The sequence below is a fragment of the Carassius gibelio genome, chromosome B25 (genome assembly GCF_023724105.1).
Source record: "Carassius gibelio isolate Cgi1373 ecotype wild population from Czech Republic chromosome B25, carGib1.2-hapl.c, whole genome shotgun sequence".
NCBI lineage: Eukaryota > Metazoa > Chordata > Actinopteri > Cypriniformes > Cyprinidae > Carassius > Carassius gibelio.
In genome coordinates, this window is record NC_068420.1 from 13,404,280 (window position 1) to 13,425,046 (window position 20,767).

Genomic DNA, 20,767 nt, shown 5'->3' on the forward strand with positions numbered 1-20,767 from the left:
TCAAGTGATATATAACTTCTGATGATTTCTAAAATGTGATAGAGAAAAAGGCAACGAGGAAGTCTTTTTTTTAAACAAAGGTCAAAGCTCCTTTTGTAATGTAGATTTCTGAGGGTGCACTCTTGTCATAAATTGATCTATTTCTTTTCCTACATAATTTTTAACAACAAATATTGGTATAATATATATTTGGGAGTCTTAGACCTTTCCAACGATATATAGTTTGTCAAGATTAGATTAGATTTGATTGTAATATAGTATAGTCAACGTAGGTGTCCCGTATATGGGACGGGGTGACATTTAACAGGTTAAAATATCTCTGCCTCCTTGTTAGTGCGTCCCCCTCCCCTCCCGGAGACCCGGGTTCGAGCCCCGCTCGGAGCGAGCCATCGCTGCTGCTGCTCTCGTTCAGTTTCAGCCTTCACAGCTGTCACAGCTTCCAAACGCTCTCAACACAAAAGCCTACTGGCGCTCGTGATTCTTTAGCTCCGCCCACACATCACGCCTCCAGCCTGTCGTGTTTTTCCGGGAAAAATCGGTACAGACTATCTTTCTCTTATGAATATAATAAAACTAAAGACTTTTTGGAGTTATGAAGGATGCAGTACTACTCTATAGGTACTCAAGATTAACAGGATATTGAGTGAAAATGAGCATTTCACCCCCCCTTTAAACTTAAAGGGATAGTTCACCCAAAAATGAAAATTCTGTCATTGATTACTCACCCTCATATGGTTCCAAACCCGTAAGACATTTGATCATCTTCTGAACACAAATTAAGATATTTTTGATGAAATACGAGAGCCTTCTGACCCTGCATATACAGCAATGCAACCGACATGTTCAAGACCTAGAAAGGTAGTAAAGACAACATTAAAATAGTCCATGTGACACCAGTGGTTCAACTGTAATTTTATGCAGCTATGAGACTTTTTTTTTCTGCATAAAGAAAACAAAAATAATGACTTTATTAAACAATTTCCTCTCTTTCGTGTCAAGTCTTTATTTATGTCCCTTCCATCTTTCTGGAAATTGAATGTATCAGTTGCGTTGCTGTTATGCAGGGTCAGAAAGCTCTCGTATTTCATCAAAAATGTCTTAATTCGTGTTCTGAAGATGAATTAAGTTAAGTTTTGGAACCACATGAGGGTGATGCCAGAATTTTCATTTTTAGATGAACTATATCCCTTTAAATACTTTCCGACCTCAAAGTTTGAACAGTAGGCTACTACTGGCGGTGTATTGTCTACATTAATACATTTCAGTGTTTACTTTTGTGATGCTGAACCAATTAATGTTCAAAGTAAAATCTAAGTAAAAACCACATGAAACGCACTGATCCAATCGTCAGCATTTGAATATTCAAGTAACGTATCTTTATCAGAGTTGTAGCCTAACGGGCAGAGCGCAGAAAACTACAAATAGAGATCAAGTTGACAGGCAAAGATAGAGAGAAAGTGGGAGTATGAAAATGCAGAGGGAAGAGAGAGATGGTAAAAAGCGAGCGATGTAATAGCCCCGTCCCCTTCCCAGTTTATGAGGGAGCCCTCACTTGACTGACAGGTCTGCTCGACCAATTAGCTTGCAGCAAACGACAGGCAGAATTCGCCTGTCCCTGGGGAGACTGTGGAGGGAGGGAGTATCACAGACAGCTGGATGGATACGCGCTTCTCCGGTCCTCAGTCCGCGGTGCGCTCAGCATCTTATCCAATACAACCTTATGGAGAGAGACTCCACATTTCTCACACGCTCAAATAAAGCTATAATTAATTTGGATCTAGATCTCTATAACAACCCCGCAAGTCTGGAGCTCGATCCCGCGGTTGAGAGGAAAGGAATATATTATGCGCTTCAAACAAGGAATCTCATTCTCTCTGGTAAGCGCGGCTCTCTCACGCTCTCATGACTCATGAGCATTCTGTGTGATGGGGGATTTTAATAGCGTGCCAGTGCAGGGGGACTTAAAGCCAAATGTAATGTATGCGCTCAATTAATTTTACAAACACTCCTAAATATGTATTTTTATCTTCAGTTTGAATAATTCCCATGTTTTTGATCAGAAAGCTCTGCGCATTTGCGTACAAAATGTCGTAATCTAACGCAGAGACTCTACAGGTATCATGGGGAGAAATAACTGTGAATCCAATAATGTGATAGATCAAGAGGAAATTATTGATTATTATTATTATTATGGCTCCTTAAGTTACTGCAAGGGATTTTAGAGATTGTAGTGAGGGTAATACGTAAGGTATATGTTTATTTTGTCACCAGTTTGAGAGCATTATCATTCTTAAAAAAAAAAAAAAGCTTAGTAAAAGTTATTAATGAACTTGCACAATGAATGTTGCATTATCAAAATTGAGAATTTAAACAGCTACTTCTGGCCCAACTGTAGGCTATTATTCTTGCAGCTACTCATCTGGATGTTACCCTCACATTATCATAGCATTAAAACAAAGGTTTAGCATTATTTCTGGACAATTAGCTTTGTTCATGCACAATCAACCCTGATGGTCAAAAAATGGTCTTATAAATCTTGCTTTATCAATGCGTGTAAAATTAGACTGTGAAATATGACAAAATTATTTTACGCCACAGCTCATACAGCACCTCACTTTGACAGACGTCACTCGGCTGTGCTTTGAAGAAGACCTATGTTATTCTTCAGCCTAAAATCCAAAAAACATGCTATCTGCGAACTAAATACAGGTTATGTTAGCTTCCAATGTCAGATGGTAAAAGAGGTTGTGATGCGGCAATATAAAACAAACCGGCTTGAGTTTCCTCAGCATAGTTCATGTGCCTCTGGAATTGGACACTTAGGGATCGTATGGTAGCAAGTACAGTAGTATAATAAAATATTTGGCTTCTCTGATGGTATGTGGTTACAAAGTTTGTTTTTTTGGTTTGGAATCAAAATGCAATAGGTTAATGGATTATAAAAAGGTAGGAACCAAAAAGGGACATATATTTGGTCTAAGCACCACTGATTTATGGTATTTGCTCCTGCCTCATGTGTATGAACAAGGTGTAGATGGGAGCTGAGAGAGAGAAATCAATTGGGACAATAGAAGAAAAAAAAGCTAACATGTCTTGAAACAGGGCTGAAAAATATGCGACAGAAATAGCTGATATATCTATAGGGATTCTGTCAGCAGTGCTGAAGCGTAATTAATTGCTGTCGTGCGGTGTGTTCGCCAGCAGTGCGGAGCAGGTGAGAGCTGTAGGACTGTATAACACACACACACACAAACACACACACTCTGACGGTGCCCGTGTCAGCGTAATATCTTAGCTAATTATACTTCACAGCAGGCGTTTGAAGTGTCACCATGTAGTGTGATAGGAAACAATGCTGATATATTACAGCACACGGGGGAAAACACAACCAAGTTTACTTCATGAGCTTGACTACATGAGTACCTTGTACAGTCTGTGAACGGAAGAGAATCAAAGAATAGAACAGAACAGAATAGAATAGAATAAACAAAACAACACAATGGACTAAACAGAATGGAACAGAATAAAAAGCAGGAGAAAAAAAACCCTAGGAAAACTGAACACAATATAACAGAGAGGAACAAACAGAAGAACAAATCTAACACACTAGGGAAAACTGAATAAAATTAAAAACAACAAAAGGGTAGAATAGAATTGTGATATTAAAGCAAAATGGAGTATAATAGGGTAAAATAGAACATAAATTAGAACTGAATAGAAGAGAATATAGTAAAATAGAAGAAAAAAACACATCCATAGTAGAAAACACAATAGAACTGAATTATCAAAATAAAATAAAATTAGACCGCAGAACAGAATAGACCAAATTAGAAAAGAGCAGAAAAGAGAAACGGAGCAGGATGGGAGAGAATAGAACAAAACAAAACAACAATTCAATACTGCAGAACAGGAAAAAATTGAATAAATAAAAACAGAGGAGAAAATAAGAGACCACATTAGCAAATAAACAGAATAAAATAGAAAAAAACAAAACAAGAGTAGAATATATTAAAATAATAATGGAAAACTCAATTGAATTGAATAATACTTAAACAGAATTTGACAAGAAGAACAGAAAAAAATGGAATAAGAGAAGAACATAATAGGATTGAGTAAAACACAAAGAAATAGAAAAACAGAACAGCATAAAAAGGAGAAATGCAAAACAAAACAATTGAATACAAAAGAAATGAGAAAAATTTTAAACAACGGAAGAAATTAAAATACAGCAGAAAAGAACAAAATAGAATGCATAATGAAATGAAAAAAGTAGAATAGAGAAGAACTAAATATTTTGAACAGAACTGAATAGAATATAGTAGAAAATAAAGAAGAACAGAGTATAATTTAACACAGCAGAACAAAATAGATCAGAACAGAAAATAGAACAGTACGGATTATACCACAGAATTGAGTTGAATAGAATGGAATACATAGAACAGAACAGACTAGAAAAACTCTATTTTCCAAATAGAGGTACCAGGTACATCCACACCATGATAGTTTTACATGGTGGTGGTGTTAAAAGTCAACTTACAGGGATGATTAACTTCAATTCAAAAACATTTCAGCAACAGAATCTGTAAATGAATTAAAACCAAAGCAGAAGGCGAAATGAAAAACAGCTGAACGTTGCCGACAGCTACATATCTGCTATTGAAGCCAAACTAGAAGTGGACCTGAAACCACGTAGGTGGACTCACATGGTCAAGAGCTAAACGTTTAATCTATTAACTTCCCTGTCACAAGAGTCTGCTGCTGCTGGGTTGTAAGTATTCTGCCCGCCGCACATGTTTCTCACTCTTGCTCTCAGTCACTACACAGTATGAAACGAAACCTGAGCAGCCCCCTCAGATCCACTCCTTTCCCTAAACACAAACCAGAGGGGAAGGCGTTTCACAGACAGTGTTACGCCATCATGTGACAAGGTGTCACCTCCAAACACACGCTGGCTTGCTGCCGAAGTACGGCGAGATTTCTACCTTGTGAATAAAACATAGTGCAGCAGGGCCACTTTATGTGGTGTCTGTAGCATTACACGGGTGGATGGAGAAGAGAGAGTGTGTGTTAGTTTCATGCGTACGTTCTCTAAAGGAGGCAAACCATAAATATTTCAGGTAAAGTGGTTGGACTCTTGTCTTGACTCTAGGAAAGGAACGGTTGTCAACAAAAAGTTGTGATTAATGCAAATAGACAGAGGACTGCTGTTGGTCCTGTTCAGACAAAACACACTACAAATTTCCACCGAAAACTTCCTTAGAAAAAGCATCTCAGTGCTAAACGCAAACAACATCTTCGACACATCCCTTAGCCAATCACACATACTTCCTGTTTAAAAATGGTGGTTTTTTGGAGAGTTTACTGTGGGAATTCTAACATTACATCCAGCTCTGACTTCTTTTTGAACTGATTTTTTATTTATTTATATATATATATATATATATAATAATTATATCAATAAATAAAAAATATATATATAAATCCAGTGTTGTTACTAATAAGAATTCATTAATTAAAGTAAATTAATATATATATATATTTCTAAAGACATCATTAGTTGAAATCAAAATCATTACTGAAAGCCAAAATTTCAGGTTTCTTTCAAGATCATCTTTAAGTATCTTTCAGAATTCTAATTGTGGGTAGAAAAAGAAAACAAAAGAATACAAAGTAGGCCGTCAAACTAATACAATGTTAACATTCATAATACTTTTGATTAAGGCATTCTGACTTTCAAAAACAAGTTTCAAAAATCAAGACTGCACATATCTGTGAAGGTCTGACAAAAACTGATCCTCTCACTGAAACATCCCAATGGAACACCACATGTCCAATCACATTAGACGAGCAGCGATAACTGTTGTATAAACCACAATTAATCACTGATCTCATAATAGTGTTTAAGTTACATTACACATCTGGATACATCTCTCCAGATACTGTGCATCTGTCTGCATGTGTCAACCCATGAAGCCAGTGAACTGAGCAGAAAGAGTCTTTCCAGCATTCAGCTATAGAAGCATTCTCTAATATTTCAAACCACTGTTACACATAATGAAGTGAGCACAACACTCACGAACCGCAGCTGAGGGCTCTCTTATTTAAGGACACATACATGAACAAATCAAATTAGTATGTGTGGGCATCTTTGGCGCAAAGCTCTAAACAGAAAATAGATTGAAATGGGAAAGCAAGCGAGATGTGTGTGTGTGTGTGTATCAATACTTGTTCACACTTACGTTCAGCGCAGTGCATCCATGTTGTGCTTGTCATAGCAACAAAGAGTATGTTCTCTACAGAAAATGACAGTTTATTATCTGTTAAATAAATGAGAAAAACAGCTTTTGAAGCTGATTTAAATTATGGGACAAATCTGCAGTTAAAGTCAAAGTGAAGACAGTGGATGAAACTAATACAAGATATTTCAATTATTTATATATAATAATTTATAATAATTGTACACACACACACACACACACACACACACACACACACACACACACACACAGAAACTAATATATCAAAATTCCATCAATTCGAAATTAAGAAATATTTTGGATCATATTTATTTAAAATTTATATTTAGAAATATTTAATAAATGTAATTAAGAAATATATATTTTCTTTTAAGAATATACATTTTAAGAATTTATTTAATAGACATATTTAATTTAATTTATTTTATAAATCTATTTATTTATTTTTGATTTTAGATATTGATATATAAACTTTGATATCTACAAAAAAAGTGACATCTATGCAGAATCAATTTGTCTTTTTTATCAGTTATTTTATGAACTGATTCATTAAAACAAATCAGACTTTCTAACACGGTCTATATTGTACATAAATATAAGAGATGAATATAGGAGAGCAAATCTGGTTATCTTACTTGCCTGTAAAACTGTGCACATAATATATAACATAAAAACAGTGATGTTTTTGCTATTTTTCAACTAATTGCTTGTTGAAAAGCCACTGCTTTTAGTTAGTCTCTCCACAACATGGCAACACACCCCTTAATTCTCATACATCAGACAGTAAGCCGCTTCTGAAATAAGTTAACAACCTCATAATTTGTACGGTCGTTGGGATGAATAGTGATCTTTGCACAATCCTGGCCAAAAAAGCAGACTACAGGACCGAACAGATGGCTATGCAAGGATAAAGGAGAGAAAAAAAATGCTCCCACCTGCTTGTGTTGACTCGCTGCCATAGTCGGACTAACATAAGCACACAGGAGTTCTTTTGCAAACCTGCTCCTGTAGTGATACTGACAGCTTCATCTAGCACAGGCAAGCGGCTTTGTGCTTTCTGTCCTCAAGGTTGCAAGCCAGTCATAATTTCAACATATGGAGTAAGATCTAGCAAAAACACTGAGATTTTCTGTGTAAGCACCCACATTTTATATTTATATAAGGGCTGTCAATCAATATCATTGAACATAAACCTTATCACAAACCTCACAGTGCACAGCAATCCATTTAGCCATCGAATTAACAATCTGTCCAAGACAGAATTAGAGTAAAGACACCCTGTCAATTTGATTAAAAACTGATTTATATTAAATGCTGTGTTGAAAAACACAGACCACTATATAAAAGGTTAAAAAGGAACTTACTGGGTTGCTCACTGTGTAATCCATTCAAATATAGTTTTAGTCAACCATACAATAGGTACAAAGCACAGAGTCTGAGTTCACAGGCAAATTTTAAAACATCTTAATTAACTTACTCTGCCCAATGGCAGCTGCCACTGAAAGACAAAATGCAGTGGTTATCACTGAGCCCTTTGGGATAGCACTTCATTGCAAAATAATTGCTCCTCTGTGCATTCAGTTGGCTTTAATGTCTATTTATGAGACAATAAAAACCAATGTTAGCAATGCCCTTGAATAACAAATTTGAAAGAAATGCAAACCACAAATTAAATGCGCTATGTATGACAGGAATCAGTTGTTAAATTGGCTTTCATATAAATGAGGTTAAAGTTAGTTATTATATTCACAGCACATCATAGCGTAGAAATGAAAGCATGTTACAACAGATTTAAGTGTCTGGCCAGTCAGTCGCCAAATAAAGCTCATTATCTAACATAATAATAAGACGGCACTGCATACTAATGCTCTTTTTCTTACAAACCAGGCATACACTAAACAGAATGGTTGTGATGTGCGCAGAATTTCTTAACACCTGCCCTTCTGCTCATAAAACCTCCTTGACATCAGTGAGACAAGTCCCAGTGGTCACATGATAGATGTGGTAAGGGTAGACATATGAGGTCAAATCAGCAATAATGTATTATTTGATGGCACGAAAAAACTATACCTTCACTTGTATGGTCTAAATATATCATCATGCTCCTAAACCGCAGTATGGCTCTTTTTGAAGTTAATGTGTCACCGTATTAATTTCCTCTCTCTCCTGTCTCTTATTTTCTACAGATGGGAAGTGACGAGTGTGACTGATTGAACATAATAACGATGGCAGACAAGTGGTCCGTTCCCCACAGGAACCTGAGCTCACCCTGCAAATTTCCACTTTTCTTGCTTCCATTCCCCTAAGGATACGCTGACCTTCCCATATGCAGACTGCATGACAACCCAAAACAGGGTAAATTAAAAGGTTGCTACTCTCCGCCAAGGACATCAACAGACGAACTTGCTGCTTTGGGTGAATTGCCATCAGCAGACATACACCCTGTTGTCATAACAAACGATTGTGTGTTTGTGAATTTAACGCCTCTAACGCCAGACCCCATAAGGACCAATTACAAGCTGAAGAGAGTAGGACCAAGATGAAAGATTTGCTGTTTGCAGTTTGTTTGCTGGCACTGACTAACTCAGTTCAGGCCTCCGAGTGGAGGGTTGTGTGCCTCAAGCTGTGCAAATGTGAAGTCCGACCCTGGTTCTCTCCCTCATCCATGTATAATGAGGCTCCAACTGTGGACTGTAATGATCTAGGACTTCTGTCTCTGCCGGAGAGGCTGCCCTTAGATACACAAGTACTTCTATCGCAGGCCAACAACATTGCAAAGATAGACAGTCCTTTGGACTATCTGGTAAACCTAACAGAGGTAGACCTATCCCGAAACAACATATCCTCACTGAGTGATGTCTATCTAGGTCACCTTCCACAACTTCTGTCTTTGCACCTAGAGGAGAACTGGCTAAGCAGCCTTCATGATGACTGCCTTGCACACTTCCCAAACTTACAGGAACTATATGTTAACCATAACCTTCTCTCCTCGATCAGTGCAGAGGCTTTCCAAGGGCTTAATAAGCTCTTGAGGCTCCATCTTAATTCAAACCAGCTGAGGGCCATAAGAACAGAGTGGTTCCGGGACCTTTTCCAGCTAGAAATCTTGATGATAGGAGAGAATCCAATTGCCAGAATACAGGACATGAATTTCAAGCCCCTTATCAATCTCCGCAGTCTTGTGCTAACCAGAATGAACCTAACTGAAATCCCTGACAGTGCCCTGGTTGGACTCGATAAGCTGGAAAGCGTGTCATTCTATGATAATATGTTCCCAAAAGTACCTCAAGCTGCTCTCAGACAAGTGCGGAACCTCAAGTTTCTGGACCTTAACAAGAATCCCATAGAGAGGATCCAAAGGGGTGACTTTGTGGACATGATCCATTTGAAAGAACTTGGCATTAACAGCATGCCAGAGTTAGTTTCCATCGACAGCTTTGCTGTGCACAACCTACCAGAGCTGACCAAAATCGAAGCGACGAACAACCCCCGACTTTCCTTCATCCACCCGAATGCATTCTCCAAACTCCCGAGGCTCGAGTCCTTGATGCTGAATAACAATGCGCTCCGGGCCCTTCATTATGTGACGGTGGAATCCTTGCCTAACATTCAGGAGGTGAGCATGCACTCCAACCCCATTTACTGTGACTGTGTCATCCGCTGGATCAATATGAACAAGACCAAGGTCCGCTTCATGGAACCGGATGCCCTCTTATGCGCAGGACCCTCAGAATTTGAAGGTCGACTTGTCAAACATGTGCATTTCCGTGAAATGGCGGATATCTGCCTGCCACTAATATCTCCAGAGAGCCTTCCCGATCAGGTCAATGTGGGTGCTGGGGACTCTGTTTCTCTGCACTGCAGGGCGTTTGCTGATCCTGAACCTGAGATCCACTGGGTCACACCATCAGGAGAGAAGATTTTTCCTCAGATGGTTTCCAAGAAGTATCACCTGCATCCTGAAGGATCGTTTGATATTTATGGCATCACAGAGAATGAGGCTGGGCAGTACACCTGTGTGGCCAACAATCTCATAGGTGCGGACATGAGATCCGTCTCGATCGTAGTAAACGGGTACTACCCACTGCCGACAAATGAATCCCTGCACATCCAAGTCAAAGGGAATGAGCCACATTCAGTGAGGATTTCTTGGGTGCCACCCAAGGGGAGTCTTGTGTCGAATATTAAGTGGTCAACCACATCCCAGCAGCACCCCTTGCAGTTCACCGCCCATGTGTTGTCCGATTTAAAAACGTTCAACCTCACACATTTGCAGCCAGAGACGCAGTACGAGGTGTGTGTGGAAATTACAGAACTGCAAAGTAGACATTTGAAAAACTGTGTGAATGTCAGTACAGCTGAGGTTTCAATTGGAAAAACTGATGATGGTTTCGATGACGGATTGATAATCAGCATCACTGCGCTGCTTCTGATTGTGTCCGCGGTGGCCTGTTCATTCATCATTTATATGTTGCGGAGAAGGGATCACCTTTACAGGAAATTAAGGAATCAGCAGTCTGAGATATTGCCTTCACACATTAAACCAATCTGGGGGTCAAGGGCTAAAGACAATGATTCAGAAACAGACTCCAAAAACTTCATTTGAAAGAGCAATGGTTTGAGATGCAGTGGACACAGGACTATGTCTCTTACATGTCTCTCAGTCTTATACCGACTCACACCACTGGATAATTATGAAATGGATTCTCGTGTGGTTTGTGGTTCAAGACATTTCTTGCTAAATCTGACATTGATTGCCAAAAACCCACTAATTGTTTAAATGTCACACTTCACTAGGGAGCATGAAGAGAATCGTTATTTCATGCAGGATCAAAGAACAGCACATGAAAGGTTGTGCTTGACTATTTACACAGAGCGCAAAGCCTCAGTGGCCGAGTCTTTTTATTGTGGGCTTGTAACACTACTTGTGCTGTGTCATTGGTAAAATAAACAATGTCAAGTTTATGACGGACTACGCTTTGTAGAATAGATCATAACAGGACACATGTATGACACTTTGTGATAAAATACATTTATAAAGAAAATGACAACTTGTTTTCATTGTAAGTGTTTTACAAATGATAAATGTAAAAGAAACCGAAGAGATGCTCGAGATGAAAACCCATGTGTATTTAAACCAGTCTAAATTTCAGATAAAAATAACTTTTTGATATTTACAGAAACACAACAACATAGGCTGGCCCAATAATTGGATGTGCCTGGGAAGTTGAATTACGAGAAAATAGTGGAAAATGAGGAGGTGGAGTTTTTCAGTGTGAAGGTGGGGTTTGTGGGAGAGAAAAAAAATTCACAGAACTCATTGACTTTTGGTCACATTATCTTCTCTTTCATTAAAAATCCAATAGGAATTCCAACGCTCAACTCCCACAGGTGATGAATTACCGTCACAGAACGAATGATGTGGAGGATTTATCAGACTTGCATGCTCATATATCACTGGGGTTTTAGCACCCAACACAGGGACTTTTAGAGTTGGGCCATTTGTCACCTACACAGCAGCTAAATTATGCGCCATTATAGCAGTAGGTACCGAATAGGTTAGCAGGAATGAGCGGCATCTGGTCTTTCTACTTCACAGTGAGCCTGGTGAGACATGGAGGGCATTATGGACACAGCAACACCTGCGGTTCACATCGAGAGCCAAAAAACTACAAAGGTTAAGGAGAAGACACCTTACCATATTCAATCCAGTTCAGTTGCTTTATTGTCTACCTAAACTACTAACCTCACGAGGCAGTTTTGACATGTCATAGTATCTTTCTATCATGTTGACACACAATTGTCAATGTCAGTGTTCAGTTTAAGACTATTTAAGTCAAAGTCAAAGCTTATCATTAACTGTCTTCAAGTTGGATATTGTGATTTTCTGTGTTGAACTGAAAACAGCCTTAGCAAAAATGGATAAATGACCATTTGAAGTGATAGAGGATGGTAGAGGGTGCTTCCCGCAGGCTGAAATCACAAGAGGGCAACATGAGACTCATTCAATCAACTATAACTTTCATCAAAAACAAGGACACTATAGACTAGCATTTGCCCCATCAAGAAAATCAATTCACTCTACATTAATTTCCAACCACATAATGTCGCAATTAATATAAGGTATATGACACACTGTGTGTGAACAGGAAGACGAATTACCTTTTAATTAAGTGATGTTCTCAGCAACTGAGAAAATGAGCAAATGGGCAAGTTCTTCAGGAACATTAGTTCAATTAATCTTGATTATCTCACCTATCACAGTGTTTATGTCCTTCTTTCCATACGGTCACGCCATGATCACGTGACTGGAAATAACTTTATTAATTGGATAATGCGATGAACTTGGAACATCACTTTCAAGCTTCACCTGCTTTGATTACTAGGCTTTTGATATGGATTCGTGCCATAGCATCAAGTTAACGCTGACACCCAAAGACAATGAAAGTTAAAGTGATAGTTCACCTAAAAAATTACAATTCCATCATTAATATTTCACCCGGATGTCATTTTCAAACCTTTATGAATTTCTTTTTCTGTGTAACACAAAATAAGATTATTTGAAGAATGTTAGTAACTGAACCGTCCTTATGACCACTGACGTATGGAAATACAAAACAAAACACAAAGACATTTCTCAAAAACTATTATTTTATGTCCCACAGATGCGTTAGATTAGATTACATTTTTATTGTTTTATTGTCCTTTCAGCATTATTACAGGTTCTTAAAGATGAGTGTCATTAAAAACACTGAATTATTTTACTGTAAAACTGAAACATCAGTACCAACAATTAAAAAACTATAAAAAAATTGACCAATACTTAAAATAAATAAAAAATACATCCAACATCTAATTTAACAAGACCAAATTCTGAAATGTACTGTAAAAATGTAATGTTTTGATATCCAACAAGCAAAATGTAGTATATAATGTAGAAGTTAATAAATTAACTACAAAATAAAATATGCGTTTATTCATGCAGAATTTATATAGAAATGATATATCAAATCATGTATTTCAGCACACACGCATGCAATTAATTCTTAAATCACACACAAAAACAAACTTTGAGGCATCTCAACATAGATATTACAACAAAAATCATTAGCAATTATTTGATTGCAATTTTGATATTTGATTATATTCCAGAATATATATATATATATATATATATATATATATATATATATATATATATATATATATATATATATATATATATATATATATATATATTCTTAATTTATGAACTTAAATTTTAAATCACACATACACAGACACACTCACAATTTGATGCATCTCAGTATCGACATTAGAACAAACAATAACATGCAATTATTTGATTAATTAATCAGTTAAATTCCCATACATTTAAAAAAATAAATAAGTCTACACGACATCGACCATTGACTTGTACTGTAAAAGTCCGATTTAATTAGGTAAGAGATTAAGACACGACTGTGCCTCTTGGCAGAGCTGGAAACCCTGTGCTTAGCGCTCCACTTTGATGGCACATTTTCTAATGAATAATTGACCTGGTTCTAATGACCCTGTAAGCCGACCCGTTCAAGCGGCGCCATCGTTCTGAACGAGGTGATTACAGCAGTGAGCCAATGTGAGACGCCAAGATTAAAGAAAAAATTAGCACAATTCAGGAGGAGGTTAACGAAAGCCTAGCGGCAAACAGCCATTGTATTAGTATTCAACCAAGCTAACAAGTTTTCTTGGCATTGGCACTGAACAGGTGTTTCATCTTTGTTTAATGATGACTGAAACACCTTTTTATATCAAAACTGAATTAATCTACAAATGCCTATATATGGCATGGATGTGGTCGCAAGCCAGTTTGTCAATCTGTGCAAGGATGATATGGAAAAGACGGGCATGTTTGGACACAAAAACTCTACAGTAACCCAATAAAAACAATCAATACACAGAGAAGTCATCTCTAGGAGCCACAAACATTTGCTTGGTTTTAATCAAGAACCAAATCAATCAAAAAACAAAACCCGACAGCCAGAACCCTTATCGTGGCAAAGATATGATTAGTGATTATCAATACCTTCCTTATTGCCTTGATTCGCTTGGTGAATCCTATTTACAGTTCATGTTACTGCACATAAACAGACACATTCCACGACAAGAAGTATTTGGACAATACGTGACCAAAACACTTCCACTGTCCTTTCACTCACTGGCTTCACAATCACTGACTGAATCATGAAGGGGAGCCTGACGGCTGCAGGCAAGAGCCCATGAGATAAATCTCTTACATTAAAATGTCAATTTATGTCAAGACTGATTAACAGTGATTAGCAATGACACAGGAGTTCCTTCCAAACAGATGGTAGTGTTTTTACTGTCACCTAAAGCTGTATATGAAAATGTTGTAATAATTATAATGTATATGCCTCAGAGATGAACGAATGAAAAAGACTGATTATATGTACCTTTTCTACATAAAAAGGACAGCAAGATTTTCTAACTCTACTTTGTCTAAATGTGCATTTGGGATTAATGCTTCATTAAATTTATAAATGTACTTTAAAGTGAATCATATAGTTATATTTATATTTTAGTTAAATTTTTACATTTTGTTCTATATATATATATAATTTTTCAGTTTTAGGTGCTATTTATTTCCAGTTATTCATTTTATTGCTTCAAATTAAACTTCTTTCAGTTAGTTAACGAGGCAACATTTCTAATTTCGTTTTTCATCTAATAATTTATTTCATCTTTATTTCAATTTATAAAAATGTTTTAGTTGAAACCTGCAATACTATCGAATTTATCCATGCTATTTTTATAGTAAATGAATTGTAACTGAATTTACTGTAAATTGAGACAACGAATCATCTTGTAAATGTGAATCCACTCTTAGGGTCCTATCATACACCCAGTGCAATACGGCGCAAGTGTTTTTGCTAGTCTTAACCCGAAATAATGAAAATTTTCCATTTCTGTGCCACGTTGTTTAAATAGTAAATGCATTTGCATCCGTTTTTGTCCATGGGTGTGCTGGTCTAAAAAAGAGGTGTGTTCAGGCCGTTGTTGATGCGTTGTTACTTTGAGGAACTGAAAATGGACTGCGCCATAGACCAACTCAAACATGGTCTAAAGTAAATGGTGCAATATTTTTTGTGCATTAGTAGAAATGTGCCTCTGGGTGGGTCCACAACATGCGTTCACTTTTTGCCAAATGTTAAAAATTAAAGGATAACATTGTGTAGGCTACATAAAAATACAAATGCCATACATGTCATAATGCATAGTCATTGCGTGTATCAGAATTATCCTACCTATTTACTCATGCATTAACAGATCCGAATTGCTCTCTGGAGACGTGTTCAGTCTGTGCAACTTAAATCTCCTCTGTTTAAACAGCAAATCCAGCATGTTGCGTGCGCAACTTACTCTTAAAATGAATTGGAGATGAGACTCTGATTGGTTTATTGCACATTATGCCCCAAAATACACCCATTAATCATTAGGAGAACAGGGAAAACCCATTTAGACTACGTGTAGGGAGCGCCGACCATTTTTCCTGTTGATATAAAAGCAAAAGTGGAAAGTTCGGAAATGCCCTGAGTGCCATGCATTTTAGACAATGCGCTTAGATCATTTAAATAGGGCCCTTAGTTTTGTGCTACATCAAACTTTTAGATTTATTTAAAGAAAGCATTTTTGCACTGCTGGTTTCCACAAATGTGCAGAAAATACATATTTTACTTCCTTTTTTTTGATGTCCTTCATAGACTAAAAGGAAAACAAAACGAAGGCTGATATTTATGTGCCGCATAACCATTTAAATTATTGATGTCATTTTAAGGGCCTGAAAAGTAAAGGAAGATTGAACAAACAATGGCTGATGGACACTGTTTAAATATTTCATGCTGGAATATAAAACGACTATTACTGTGCAGTGCTGTTAGCCAAACTCACCGCGTTTCAGTGATAGCATCCACCCCCTGACTCTAATTCTGTAACTGAAGACCATCAGCCTTGACAACAGAGACAAAAAACAGACACACGTAAAGCATTTCGCCTAAATTCAATTCAGCTGAGCAAAATAAACTTCAGAACGCAAACAACGACTCAGGTCATGTCTTCATTGGTATCATAGTCATAATACAGATCTGCTTCATGCACTCCTTCACATAATAACACTACACATCAATCCACTTCCCAATAAAAACAAGCTCGCACTTCATTTTATGTGCGCTCATATTTCAGAGCCGCTCCAATATATGAACAGATCTACCCTACTTAAAGAGGAAACGCTGTATGATTTAATGCGGACAGACTTTTGCACTTTCATTTGGACGAGGATTTGTGAGCAGGCCTGTGTGATTTGATTGTATACGTAAAGGGCTGCTGTTACTCGCCTGATGAAAAAGGCCAACGATTACACGGTGCAGCTACATTTTGAGCACAACAGAATAAACTCCATCACCTGTGAAGGAGAAGTGTGAGAAACTCAGGCTTGAAATCACAGTGAGGTACAGCGTGACAGATACGGCTGAGTAATTCTGCTTCTGTTCTGAAGCAGTGATGTCTGTTGATGTCTGGCAGTGCTGAGGTGCAGATGGCTAAAGCTTCATGTGTCGGTCCGTCAGTGTGATAGAGGAATGACACCACATCTTTACATTGCATGCAGTTATAGGCACCTAGACTTTATTTTGTTGGTTTCAGATGCTAGTAAAAGCAAGAAAACTGACCGCATGAGATATTATTCTTTATAAAAATGCAATATGACAGTATCATGGAATAATGATGGTATCAGCTGTAATACCATTGCATGTCATGGCCGTAGATTTTCATTAGACAAAATAGTGTGTATTTTGTTTGTGTATTTCTTCAAATATCTTACTAAAGCACTAGTGAAACTGCTTCTATTTTGCACTTTTTATATGTTATATATTTTTTTTATTGCACATATTATTTACATAAGTTTCAATGTACTCATTAAATTAATTATATATTGACTTTTTAAAAATGCCTTATGTAACATTATTATTATTATTATAAAATGAATAAGGATTGTTACAGATATCTGTTAAATCAAATATTTGATTGTGTAATCAGTATTATGGAAAACTTGCATTAAAAAAATGCAAAACAGAAGCATTATTATTATTATAGCAACAGCAATAATAATCTAAAATGATGATGGTGATGAATATGTGATTCACTGTACTTAATTTTTTTTTTTGCAAATCGTGTAGTTAAAAATGTTCAATTAAAAAATGTTAATGCAAAACACAAGCATTAATAATAACAACAACAAAAACAATAATAAACTCAAATATATTTAATATGTGAATATTTAAATTAATAAGTAAATAATAAGTCATCTATTGCCAACTAAAAATTAATCTCAGTTGCAATTTAATCTAATTCTATTTTATTAATTGTAAATAAATCTAAAATATAAAAATATATCTATAGCATTATTATATTGTGATCTATTGTAACTGTCTGACTTATTGGTGTCAGCAAGAATTTTAATTGGGGAAAATATATATGATGTTTTTCAGACATATATAAACATTTTCAGAATAAAAACACATTTTCAAAATTAAAAATGGCCTTGAAATTCAGATCATTATTATTTTAGTGTTTTTATAATATTATAGTATTTATTAATATTTGTAACTAGCTTTATTTTTATATTTCAAGTTTATTTGAGTAAATGTATGTGCTATTTTAATTTTTTATTAGTTTTTGCATTTCAGTGTAAACTTGCCAAATGCAACGTTTCAAATTTTAAGCAGTAAGAGCAGGAATGATTCGTTTTTTAAGTAAATTTGGTTTTATTTGGATGTTCATGTTGTCAGTAAAGTCTTGCCCAAAGGCCGCTCTCGAGTCTACAATCTTTTGACTCATCTTCAAACCATTATTTCACACCAGTTTATAGCGTATGAGTCAACTCTGCCCACTTCTCTTGCAAAAAGCCTCATGTCTCTGCTTCATATCTATAAATCATTCTCCATCTTTCCTCTCTCTTGAGGAGAAAGCAGTAATGCAGTACAGGACACGAGTATGGCTCAGTGTCGGCACGTGTGCCATGTTCTACGCACAGCTGCCGGGATGCAGGGAACACTAGAAGATAGATGAAAGGATTGACAGAAAATGACTGAGTGTGGCAGGGGAAAGATAAGCGCCAGAAAGAAGGCTCTAGAAGTCGGACAGGAGCAAAGAATGTGAAACATCTTTCAGTGGTCTGGAGAAACTGACACCAGCGATAGAGCATCAGTGTAGGACTTAAACACAGAGATGAGTTGAGTCACTCGTCATGTCTTTGGTAATACCGTCTGCTGTCACTAATGATGGAAAGAAACTGAATCAAAACATCCTTTCTATAAAGTGCAACATTTGTTTGCAAATAATTCATGAAGCTTTCATGTCACATTATGAAGGCTTTAATAAATGATGTGCACAGGTTTATAGTCCTTGGTTGACGTGTAGCTGCATTGTAGAACTAAGGACTTTTAGTAGGACAGATGTACTGTTTTTCTGGAGAAATCAAAAAATGTGTGACTGTTTTTTCTTCTTCTCCAGATTGTGAATTTTACACAAACACACACACACACACACACTTCTGACTTCACAATAAAAGGTTTATGTAACGTAGCAGACTTTCGACTCCGACTTTCTCAGAAATGTATGTTTAAAACAATTCTGATTCTATTTCTTCCAATTCATGGTTTATAAGCTCTCAAATTTGAGTTAAAATCTCGCTTTTTATTTCTTTTCTCAATAGTTTAAAAACAATTCTGACTATTTCTGTCAAAGAGTTAAAAATTTATATCTCACTATTCACTTTTTTTCTCTTAAGGCTGCAAGTTTAAAATGCACAATTCAGACTTATTTTCTTGAAATCACAAGTTTATATCTGACAATTCTGATTTTTCTATGATTCTTTCTAATTTTTGAGTTGACATCTCACAATTTTTTTTACTTAGAATTGTTTACAATAAGCAATTCTGACTTCTCACAATTCTAAAGTATCTCAAAATTCCATGTTTACATCTCAGACTTTTTTCCTCAAGGTTGTTTTAAGTACACAATTCTGACATTATAGCTCACAATTCAGACTTTCTTACTCAGAATTATACATAACAGTTGTTGTACACAGCTCTTCAGAATGGTTTATTTTACACAATTTGCAATTTTGTGTTTGAGTTTGTATCTCCCAGCTTTTTCCTCAGTATTTATATCTCTAAGGAGCACCTAATCACAAAATGCATATTTTGTTCTAGAAATGGTACATTTAATATGTAATAATATTAAAGCACAAAATCACATATTTCATAGCACTCATTTGAAAACTTGACTGAAAAACATATGCATCTGTCAAAGCATCAGGGTAAGCCGTGTTAAACTATACTTACAAGTATATGACTTTAAGCATGCTTTTAATTCATGCACGATGCTCACACATTACTCGATAATGAAATTTGTTGTTTATTATTTTCATTTGCGTTTTTTTCCTATTTAGATGTTGAAGTCCTAGTTTAACTGGTACTTAGCCTGGAATGCTTTTTTTAAGAGTTGACCTCAAATCTGCTACATAAAATATTGGACTGCGTTTAATGAGAATCTAAAGTGCTTTATTTGTCAGTTGACTGCTGAGACCTTCTACTGCAAATAACCATCAGTCAACCAATTAATCAGGAGTGCTGCATTTGCATTCATTTAAATAAACTCCATTCAAACATGTCTCTTATAAGGCTGTTTACATTCAAGGGATCCTGTCCACACAGAGTCTTGTTTTCTAGGAGATAAGTGCTTTTCTGTTGCCTCAGTCACATTTCTTTTCATTTCATGTTTGAATGTAAGTACAGGTCTGAGAGAAGTAGATAAGTGTGTTCTTCTTATGCTTACGAAGGATTTATGCAGGAGAGGAAGTCCAGTTTAGACACACTGTATAGGAAGGTACAGAAATATCTATATATAAACAAGTGGGCTCCCCGTGAAAGCAATCGTACATGTGCACGAGAGATTCTGTGGGCGTCTGAAGGAGACTTGAATAAAAGCTCTGTGGAAAGTTTTAATCCAAAATGGACTTTTCAGGGTGTTGTAGTTTGCTATGATTAGTTTAATGTTCCTACAACACATGCTCATCAACTCTGAAACATTCAGATTGAAGCCCAACTTGATTAATGGCGTGAAAGTTAAAGGTCCATGATGCCTATTGATTTAAAATACATGTTGATGACTCAAAAATAGCCCAATTTGTTTCTGTTCATATTGTGAAAGTTTCATCAGTCAAAACGTCATTGCTTGCTCCGTATCGTTCAGAAAATTTTAACCAATACCCAAATAGCAATGTTTTAACATTCAAGTCTGGCTCCATTCAGATAGGTAACACTTTTTTTAAGATCCAATCATTCCTGATGGATGCTGGAGGTATTTTTTATTTATTTATACATTCCATATAAAAAAGTAAATTTCCTTGAAATTCAGAGTTTACATCTCACAATTATTACTCTTTTGCCCAC

The 20,767-nt window shown here is 36.4% G+C and overlaps 2 protein-coding genes across 2 annotated transcripts in view; one reads left to right on the forward strand and one right to left on the reverse strand.

Annotated features, from left to right (window-relative positions):
* immp2l (inner mitochondrial membrane peptidase subunit 2) overlaps positions 1-20,767 on the reverse strand; it is an 83,813-nt gene that overhangs the window by 12,199 nt on the left and 50,847 nt on the right. The window lies entirely within an intron of this gene.
* Positions 1,633-11,308, forward strand: lrrn3a (leucine rich repeat neuronal 3a). Its single transcript, XM_052598126.1, has 2 exons — positions 1,633-1,877; positions 8,444-11,308. Exon 2 carries the CDS (start codon positions 8,797-8,799, stop codon positions 10,861-10,863), a length of 2,067 nt encoding a protein of 688 aa, XP_052454086.1. The 5' UTR covers positions 1,633-1,877; positions 8,444-8,796; the 3' UTR covers positions 10,864-11,308.

Coding starts and splice junctions, on each gene's coding strand:
- lrrn3a (XM_052598126.1), top strand. CDS start 8,797: ATGAAAGATTTGCTGTTTGCAGTTTGTTTGCTGGCACTGACTAACTCA.